At 41.4% G+C, this 10,338-nt stretch overlaps 1 protein-coding gene across 4 annotated transcripts in view; it reads left to right on the top strand.

Annotated features, from left to right (window-relative positions):
- The window catches only part of scarb1 (scavenger receptor class B, member 1), a 52,396-nt gene that overhangs the window by 14,801 nt on the left and 27,257 nt on the right, over positions 1–10,338 (top strand). For all 4 annotated transcript variants that reach the window (XM_050053247.1, XM_050053246.1, XM_050053249.1 and 1 more), the window contains exons 3-8: positions 2,483–2,624; positions 2,722–2,925; positions 7,982–8,077; positions 8,151–8,266; positions 8,349–8,515; positions 10,139–10,257. In XM_050053247.1, coding sequence (XP_049909204.1) covers positions 2,483–2,624; positions 2,722–2,925; positions 7,982–8,077; positions 8,151–8,266; positions 8,349–8,515; positions 10,139–10,257 — 844 coding nt within the window. The remainder of the gene's footprint in view (positions 1–2,482; positions 2,625–2,721; positions 2,926–7,981; positions 8,078–8,150; positions 8,267–8,348; positions 8,516–10,138; positions 10,258–10,338) is intronic.

Genomic DNA, 10,338 nt, shown 5'->3' with positions numbered 1-10,338 from the left:
GCTCCCCACACAACCCCGACCCCAGAGTTAATAACAGGAGGTTATGGTGTTTCACTCTCTCCTCTCTATGACACTTGTATCTCGACCAGTAGCCTACTTTTGTTGCGTTGCTGATCCTCTATGGTACACAAATACAGTATAGCCTAGTATAATCACATATCGGAACAACGGGACGTTGGACTAATGGGAGGTCGGAACAATGAGAGGTTGGAACCATGCTACAGTACCGTTGATTTGTTATAAATTTTCAAAGTTTTGAACTTTAGACACTTGCTGTAGCGCCACCATCAGGACTATTAGCTTGAGTTTACAGCTGAGGATATCTGGCATGAGACTGGACCTTTGTGCAAAGTTTGGTGAGTTTTCACCCATGGGAAGTATGATTTCCTCGGAAGAAGAAAGAAGAAAATGAAGAATACCTAGCTTAGCTGCCAGGACCCTAATAATGCTTTCCATAATGAAGTTATAAATACAAAAAATGAAATGGTAAAACAGTAAAGAGCAATGTTTTATAAACATTGTATTGGTAATAACCCATCCCCCAAGATCATCCTTAGTTTCCTTTACACACATTTACTTATTTCACAGGTTCGGAGCTTTATAGCCGGCATCTTATGTTTGACTGGTGTTCAGTTTCTAGCGTCTTTTCAATAAACTATTTGGCAAGGCAGCTCTATTTTTAAGCCACATTTCAAACACATGAGCAATTCAAAGTGCTTTACACAAACAACAGAAAGCAATGGAAAGACTTTTAAAATCAGTAAGCAATAAAAAGAAAAGAAAATCAATTAAGATAGAGTCAGATTGAATTCGTGTTAAAACAGCTGAACCAATTTTATATATTTTGTTGACTTGTGTACCTACATTATCCCAAACATTTCAACACAATGTTCAAACCTTTCAGTGGCGTCATATCCTCTTTGCGCATGCGTCAGGGTTGTGGTTGTTTATCAGAAGCTGTCATAAATTGACATTTTATCCAGTTTTAAGCTACATTTCTGCGATACACTTCTTAGATCTTTATTGTTTTTATCTTTGTATTTTAATCGGATGAAGGATTTTAAGTAATTGGACATGGGACCTTAAGTTTTCCCCTTAAGTATGACACTTAAGGCTTAACTTCTGCTTAGCTAAACTACCTACACAGTTGCACAGAATCCCTTAAAAGGTTTCTTTAGTTAAGGCAAAACATTAACTCGCTTACTACCTTGAAAGAGATTTTACAGTGATAAAAGTTTCCATGGAGATTGTTTGTGTGCTTGGACTCACTCTTGTGACGCCTGTTATTGTCTCACAAAGTTGGCTTATAGTTAGAAAGTGGAAAAAATGGCAGAAGCAAAGAAAACCATACTGGTCAGAGGAGGAAAAGATTATACTTTATATAATACTTATACAGTCAAATCTTAAGTGTAAAATCGAAAGTGTATCCATCAGGATTTTCCTGGCCACAGAACATTAAACTTGGGATGTGTTAGTGTTTTTCATTTATCACCTTAAACTTGGTCATGTTGCAGTTAAGAGTCAGAGGTACCTTAAGTTTTATTTTTACCTTGCTTTGGTTGCTAAGGTCTTTTGTGCAACAGTCCTGGGAATCCTTAAGTGTAACATTAGGACAAGGAAAAAAAAACATAAATACTCAAGTAAAGATTTTAAGGACACCTTAAGGAGAAGACTTAAGGGTGTTTTGTGCAACCAGTTTTATTTTTGAGGAAACTTTAATTAGGACTTTAAGGAAATTCTTAACTTAAGGTGTTTTGTGCAACCATCCACTGGATCTTAAGTTATCAGAGAAACAAGCTAAGCAAACGTGAGCAGTAACTTGGCTCCAGCTCCTGCTGTGCTGAACAGCATTGGAAAAACACTGATTTTTAAAGTTAAAGTGTTTTATTCAGTGTTTTTACTGGTTAAATCACCTTGTATGTTTGTTTTGGAAATAAAGAGACCTCTGCAGATAATTCGGCTCCCAGTAAAAACCTTCTGAATGTCTGGATCTTAAGTTATCAGAGAAAAGAGATGAGGACATATTTACAGGAGCTGGGCTCGTAGCCCCTCCGTGATGAGCTGAACAGCTTTGGAAAAACACTAATTGTTAATGTGACACTGCTTTATTTAGTGTTTTTATTGGTTTTAATCACCTGGTCTGATTGTTTTGGCGAGGAGGAGGCCTCTGTGGACAATTCAGCTCCTAGTCAAAAATCTCCTGAACAATGAACACTGAATCCTAACCAGGAGAACCTGACTGCAATGACGGCATTGCTCCCTCTTTCGTTATTGTTTTGCGATCGAAGGTTATACTGAGGGCCGCTCAGATGAGTTTATCAATATTTTTATTGACTCAGATCTTCTTTTATCTGGACGTTGGTGGCTGGACAGCAAGAAGACAACGATCAGAGACCCTTTAGTATGAAAATCTAGCCACTTGAAACTGAAGAGATTGAGGGGAACGAAGATTTAATTTTGAATATTTTCTATTCCTTTCCAGAAAACGCATTCAGAAAGACAACATCACGTTTCATTCCAACGGCACAGTGTCCTACAGGGAGTACAGAAGATACTTCTTCGAGCCGACCATGTCTTCAGGGAACGAGTCCGATGTCGTCACGATTCCAAACATGCTGGTGCTGGTAAGACATTATTTTACCTGCATCTCAACACACACACACACACATTCTGTAGTTAATTCACTCACTATATTTTCTTTGCTCCAATCCGTGTTTTCAGGGTGCAGCAGTGATGATGGAAAACATGCCCTTTGCAGTGCGTTTAATGATCAGCGCAACATTCAAGACTTTCAAAGAGGGGCCCTTCCTGACCAAGTCAGTAGGGGAGCTGATGTGGGGTTACGACAGTGGTCTGGTTGATTTCCTCAATAAATACCTGCCCGGCATGCTGCCCTCATCGGGGAAGTTTGGCCTCTTTGCTGAGGTGAGTGTTTCAAATGGTTTGTAAACTCCAGCTTTATGGCCCCAGTGTCTAAGAGACTAAAAAAAATACGTGAAGACCGATGAGAACAGCAGTGTTTGAAGGATGTAATGTACTCACACAAAACTCACAGTTTTGAGTGAATGTTCATTTTAGTTGTGATATTTTAAAATAAGTCACACTATACACAAACTATGTCATCAGGCATCAATCAAGATGCAGCGTCAGTGTCCTGCAGGGTTGTTCGTTGGCACTTGATACCATCAAAGTATCGACTGAAATAACACAGAACATAGGAGTAGGGCTGCTCGATAATAGCAAAAGTCATAATCACGATTATTTTGGTTGACATTGAGATCACGATTGTTGGACATAATTACCCACTGACGTTGGAAACATCATGCATTTATTAAACTAAAAAAGTTGTCTTAAACAGTGGGTTTTCTTGAACTTTAATTCAACTGAAAACAAATTCAAAAAAATTGTGAGAATAATTACAGTATAATAAATGAATTACAATCGTTGGAAGCCAAAATTGTTAATGAAAATAAAGTTTGATTAATTACCTAACCCTTGCAAGTAGTATGGAAACTTCTCCAGTCAAACGGTACCTGCAATTGATTCTTTTTGTTCCCAGAACGAGAAAAGAAAAGACAATTTGAATGGTGTTGCCTGCAGCCAATCACAGCAAGCATTTTTCTACTTAATGCAACTTGTGATTGGCCCATTATCGCAGCAGCTAGAACCCATACAGTCTGTGGTGTGATGTATTTGATGGAGTTGGCAGCTCTTGTTCTGCAATGCCACCAAAATTTTAGTATTGGTATCACTTTAAGGGTACTGGTATCATAATATCTTAACCTATAAACAGCCCTAGTGTCCTGTCCTGTAGTATATACAGTACATACAGTGTGGGACATCCTCTCAGCACCACAGACTGAATGAAAGAAGTGGATGGAGTAGCCTCGCGTCACCAGGCTCTTCACGTACGGCGAAGAGCCTGGTTTCCATTCACTCTGAATTTTGTCTGGATTCTGGTTCCGGTCTAGAGAGCGGATCCGGAATTCACCAAACTCACCAAAGTAAAAGTGTTCACCAAAGTAAAACTTTAAATTCTGGCGCACCATCGATTTCCGTCTCCGGTTTCTCCACGTTGGAAAGTTGAATCGGAAAAGACAGTCGCCACGATCGATACATTTTAATCATTTAAACATGGATGTACAGCAGTCTGTTTTAGAAGAGGTTCTTCAAGAAACTTGGTTGATAGAGCATGCTGCATGGCAAGCATTGCACAGTTTTCCTCTCTCTTCCGCTCCCACCGCCCCAAACTCTATCGAAAAAATGCATTTACAAACTACAGGTATAATGAACAAAACTAGGATCAAGTGCCTATTAAATAAAAAACTGAAATAGACAATAACTTGTAATACAATTAAATACAATAAAAGAAAAAGGTTAACTTAATGGCTTGGGGCTTTTCTTGTAAATTATATTCTTTAAATTAAAAAGTTTCACCGCATTTTTATCAGATTGGTGCTTTTATTTTGACGGAAAGGCGCATCCATCGAATTCCAGATCCTGTCTCTCTCGCCCTGGTTCCGGTTGCTTACCAAAACGGCCACTAAACGGTCCCAGACTAGGATGGAGCCTTTAGCTCCAAGAAGTGAAGCCTTAAACCTGCAGTCTTTCTAATGGCCAGCAGGGGGCGAAGCTATTGGTGAAAGTCAGATTCAATAGAAGTCTATAAGAAAATGAGCCTACTTCTCACTTGATTTATTACCTCAGTTAACACTTTCCTAATGAGTTAATGGTCTCAATCACTAGTTTCAAGTCTTTTTCAACACCGCATGATGTTCATTCTTTAAATTACAGTCCTATTTAGAGGTAAATAGACATGAAGCAGGGGATGCTTTAGAGCGTGGCTACCTTTAGATGTACAAGTCGCTACCACAGCGGTGTTCTCAGGTTCTCAGTCACATCCACCCATCATTCCTCCACAGCTCCACCCCCGTGTCCACATATGGTCACTTCTTGCCCCAAAAAGCCAAGATGTCAAACTCAAGGCTTTATAATTGGAATCCACAAACCAGAGGGTGACGTCACAGTGCCATATCCACTCCTTTTATACAATCTATGGTCAGCAACAGAGTTTATCGGCACACACGTTCACCTTTACTCACTTTTTTGACTTTGAAAGATGGCACCCTGGATGGCAGCCTCAGTGCTGTGCTCTGTCACACTTTCTCTTCTTTTATTTGTCCAGTTTTCCGCTCTCCGTCTTTGGTGACATTCACCACCCTTCGACACGCTTGTCAAACTTTTTCACCGACTTTCATGAACTGGCGAGCTTTGAGTCGAGGAAGAAGCAGCTCTATATGGACAGGAGAATATTAGCAGGAGAAGCCGGAGCAGAAAACAAGCCAGAGTGCTTGTTGAACTCTAACAGCAGGGATTTTAATGCACTCCCTTCCATACATCGAGGGAACATCTGCTCTCTGGCTCTCTGTTGCTTCTCATCAGAGCCAACATTGACTTTTGCATGTCTGCTGCACTGTGCTTCACTGACACCTGGACACAGATGCTTCACTCCATCTGCTCCCCCTCTGAGCCAACCGTGCAACACAGCTATCAAGAAAAATGAGTGTACAGATGTCAGAGAGTTGGAGAGATCATGCAGTCCCAACATGGAGTCTCTTTTAATTGACTGTAAGCGTTGTGTTCACCGCAGGAGTTTTCCTTGTTTATTTACATTCTCCCCCAGGCAGAGGCGTTTCAAACACCAGATTACTATCTTGGAGGAAAAAATATCCAGACTCCCTGCTCATTGTTTTTAGGGACTTTGGCAGAGCAAACCTCCAGACTCCTGTACAACCAACCAGGCCAGAAACACACAGGAGATCAGGGTAGCATAGACGGGCTTTTCTGAAAAGCTGAAGGTTCTCACCCAGCGACCTGATGTCAGTGTTGACGAACCTGCAGGACATCAGCAGCTACAGGGAACAGTCCCTCGCTCTGTGGAGACACGTCCAAGGATGACCTAAAGGTGTTTTACTGCAGGTTTGATAATGCCACTTTCATACTTCTCGCCAACTACCCTCCCTGACCTGCAGGCAGTTGCTTCCGTCAAATTTTGTCCCGCCTCCAGCTCTAGACAAATCTTACAGGTGTCTTCATGGAAGAACCTTTTTTTGTGCTGTACTTCCTGCATTACACCAATGTAACAGCACTGCATCCAATCAACACAATGCACTGGGAAAGACGCTGCCAAATCTGCCAAAGAGGAACAAAAAGTAGGGCTAGATTGTCTAAATTATGCCAGTCTAATTAGATTTGGTTGCTCAATATGAATATTTGATTGCTCGTTCCTTTTTTCCATATAGAGTTTGAAAGTTTGAAGGGGGTTCAGCGGGATGTTCAGTGTCACACTGACATTCATGTAATATCGTAAACGAGCTAACTGTGGTAATGACGGAACGGAAATGTGCAGCGACAGCTAGATAGATATCAACAAAAGCCAGAGACTATATGGTATTAAGTAAATTCACTACTTCTCCGGGTAGCTGCCTCTTTGTCCTCAGCTACCTGTACTGAAGAGCAGCACATAAGTGAGGAGCGCTCACTCTCCAGATAAATCTGAGGACCAAAACGTCCCCAGAAGTAGCCTACATGGCACTCTAACTAAATTGAAAAACAAAACAAAAAAAAATCTGTTCTGGCATGTCCTTTGGATGTCCGCTTTGATGAGGATATAGGGAATTTGGAGGCTGCGTCAATGCATTGAGTTCTTTCTCACGTTTCAACAGGTGTGTGATTAATTTTAAACCACTGACAGGTGAAGTGAACACTGATCACCACCCACGCCCCCCAGCAGGACAATGAGCCATGCCGCACCCCAACAACTGCTCAGGAATGGTCTGAGGAATGTGGAAAAGAGCTCATCCTGGCCATCAAATTTCCCAGATTCCAATCCGATAGAGCATCCACGGGATCTGCTTGTACACATGGTGGGGCCTCCTTGAATCAAACTCGGCTCTGACCTATCGAGGCATGGACACAGGACCTCTGAGTGTGTCCTGCGGTGTCTGATGCTGAGGCGTTGGCAGTGGATCCTTTGAGTCCTGTGAGTTGCAAGGCCTCCATGGACTAGACTTGTTCCAGCATGTCCCACGGACGTTTAATGTGATTGGGATCTTGAGAATTTGGAGGCCAGGTTGAAGCCTTGAGGTCTTTCTCACGTTTTAAGTGTTTGGAAACAAACATTGATCAGCAAAAACAATGAAACCACAGACAGGTTAAGTGAATAATTTTGATGATTTCATTACAATGCAATGTTCTGCTGGGAAACCTTGGGTCCTGGCTTTCATGTGGATGCCGCCCGACACGTTCCCCACACCTACACTCCGTTGCAGACAAAGTACTTCTCCTCACAGCAACGACGTGTGAGTTGATTTTGGTGACAGTAAACTGCACGAGAGTGAAGTTAATGTCTATTCCTTTTATGTGCATTGTGCAAACATACTCATAAAAAAATAAAACTCTGAACTCTGTGTTAACGTTATGTTGTAATCAAGCAGAAATGTGCGCTTACATGGATCTGATATAATATTGCCAGATAACATTAGGAAATTAACTTTTTTTTGTGCAGCAAGGATTCCAAAAGCTACCAGCCACCCTATAGAATACCACTGTTTTTTGTTTCTTGGCTGCTGAGTAAAGCAAATGTAGCAGCCAACTGTATATATTACTAACATCTGGCTGCAGGCTGGATCTCCAGTCCTGAATGAGTTGCAGCAGAAGTTGAGCCAGGTTCAACTTTTTTTCTGGAGCACTTTGCAGCTCACTCTGAGCAGTATTGCTGAAAACATGATTTAATTAATCAGTGAGTGATTTCCAAAGCAACATTGCTGAAGTGTTCGCTTATTCAGCTCTCTGAAATGTGATGATGTGTTGCTTTATTCCTGTTTACTTGATTGTAAATTGACTATCTTTGGGATTTGGACTCTTTGTCAGACAAAGCATTAACAAGCTCACGCTGATAACAGCTTTATCTCTGATTTAGTTCAACAACTCCAACACCGGCCTGTTCACCATCCACACCGGACAAGACGACATCAGGAAAGTCCACAAAGTCGACTCCTGGAACGGCCTGACGGAGGTGAGACGTCAACATGACACCTTCAGTTTTTAGGTGTCTTTCGCACCCACCTGACTGTCCTCTCTGTTGATAGCTGCCCTACTGGAGGACTCCTCAGTGTAACATGATCAATGGAACAGCTGGACAGATGTGGCCTCCCTTCATGACCAGAGAGAGCACGTTACCCTTCTACAGCCCCGACGCCTGCAGGTAAAAGTCTTTTCACTCTTTCTCAGTTTATTTTCCAACAATTCTTTTTGCATACTTATGACTCACATGTTTTTTTTTTCAGATCTATGGAGCTTGTTTACCAGCGTGATGGAGTGATGAAGGGTATCCCTCTGTATCGATACGTTGCACCCAAGACCTTGTTCGCCAACGGGACAGATTACCAACCTAATGAAGGCTTCTGCCCCTGTAGACAGTCCGGTCTGCTCAACGTCAGCAGCTGCAGACACAGTGAGTGAACATGAACACGTCTGTATTAATTTTCAGGGTCACACTTTGTAGCGGATGATGTGATGTCAGGCAGACTCTGCTTTGCGTAAAAGAAACTCAAAAATGAAAATGGCGTCACTGAAGGTGACATAAATATTCACTCCATCTGAATTCTGTAGGCCTTTGGTTCCAAACTTTAGTTTAGTTTTTCTTTTACTTGATTATTTATTTTTTAGAGACATTAAGAAGTTCAATAATCTGTTAATTTACAAGCAACGATAAAGTAAAAGCCTAAAAACCATCATTTAATGTAGCAGAAATTTATTTACACCCTCCGATTTAGACAGAGATTTTGAGAAAAGTACCAACAAAAAATAAAGTGAACTAGAAAAGTGCACTAAGTGGAGTGCGGATCTCCCCCAGATGCACGATTCAGAAGTGTCTCAGAAGCAAATAAAAATATATGCTATAACACAGCCACAAATCTTTGATCATGTCGTTCATAGCTGGACTTTTAATGGGATTATTATAACCTTAGTAATTACCTTGATATTTGTGCTTATTTACTGATAATAGAAGCACAAATATCAAGGTAAAATAACCAAATCAACAAAATCTGCAAGTCTACAAAATCCCGCAGGTGAAACACTCGTCTTTGAAGCCAGTTTTCGTAGTAGCCAAACAGTGGTACTATTTCCGGGATCCGTCATGTCATGCCCTGTGGCCCAAAAAGACTTTTTCCATTGACTTACATGGCAAAACAAACGTCTATAATTCAGTGGATAACGTTTTTTTGAGTGTCAGTAACTCGTTTCACTCTCAGGATTTGATCCATTAATGGTCCGATTACATTTTGAAAGTCTAGAAGAGCAGCGCTATTAAATATTTTATCCTCATTCAAGATAGCAGAGTGCTAAACCGGAAGTTATCAGGCCGCACTCTGTAACGCTCGGCTGCTGTGAGTCTCTAGTGGGCCTGCTCTATGGGCAACACAGTGTGGAAGTAGTGTTGATCAACCCTGGATCCCCCAGGTAATTTTAAACTCTGCATTTGAAATATTTTGGCTTCATGCACCACTGAGCAACTCTCACAGGAGTGAACAGGGTCCTCAGTTCAAAGCTGTATCTCCTCTCTTAATTCATCCATGGGACTAGCTCATCTTATATCCTGCCTAACTTCAGTGGATCATGACATATCGGATATGGAATATGGAATATGCAGATTTACTGGTTCAAAATGAGACCAAACTTTTCTTGAACGTCAGTTTTGAAGCCACAATAAAGGTCAAAATGTGGCCTGTCAGCAGATGATGAGGCTTGTTGTTTTTAGCCAAGACAATTTCCAGAAAGCCTCACTTCACTCACACGAGTCAGTAGTCACTGACTGAATAAAACAGTCAATACAACAGGTTTTCAACAGTTGTAAATCATCGCAACCACAAAAAGTCCTTGAGCATACAGTCATAAATGTGCCCAAAAAGTATTAGGCTGATTGGTCCAGTAGTTTGTGAGATTCGCCTTGGCAGAGATAATTAATTCTTCCATACTATATTGACGAACACTTGGTGCTTCATTTGAACTCTTTCACTGTGGAAAGAATTGTGGTCGAGCTGAATAATTGCAACACGTCTTTTTCACTTTGCAGACTCTCCAGTCTTCATCTCTCATCCTCACTTCTTTAACGCTGATCCGGTGCTGCTGGACTTCGTGCAGGGCCTCCGTCCATCAGAGGAAGAGCACGGCCTCTTTATAGACATCCACCCAGTGAGTGCACACACACACACTGTTGACTCCCTGCACACCTCAGTGGCATGAAAATAATTTACCTTTACATCTGGAATTAAA

Source organism: Epinephelus moara, chromosome 9, assembly GCF_006386435.1.
Source record: "Epinephelus moara isolate mb chromosome 9, YSFRI_EMoa_1.0, whole genome shotgun sequence".
In the NCBI taxonomy this organism is placed as follows: domain Eukaryota; kingdom Metazoa; phylum Chordata; class Actinopteri; order Perciformes; family Serranidae; genus Epinephelus; species Epinephelus moara.
Note: the sequence above shows the minus strand (reverse complement) of the source record. Positions and strands in the feature narration are given on the sequence as shown.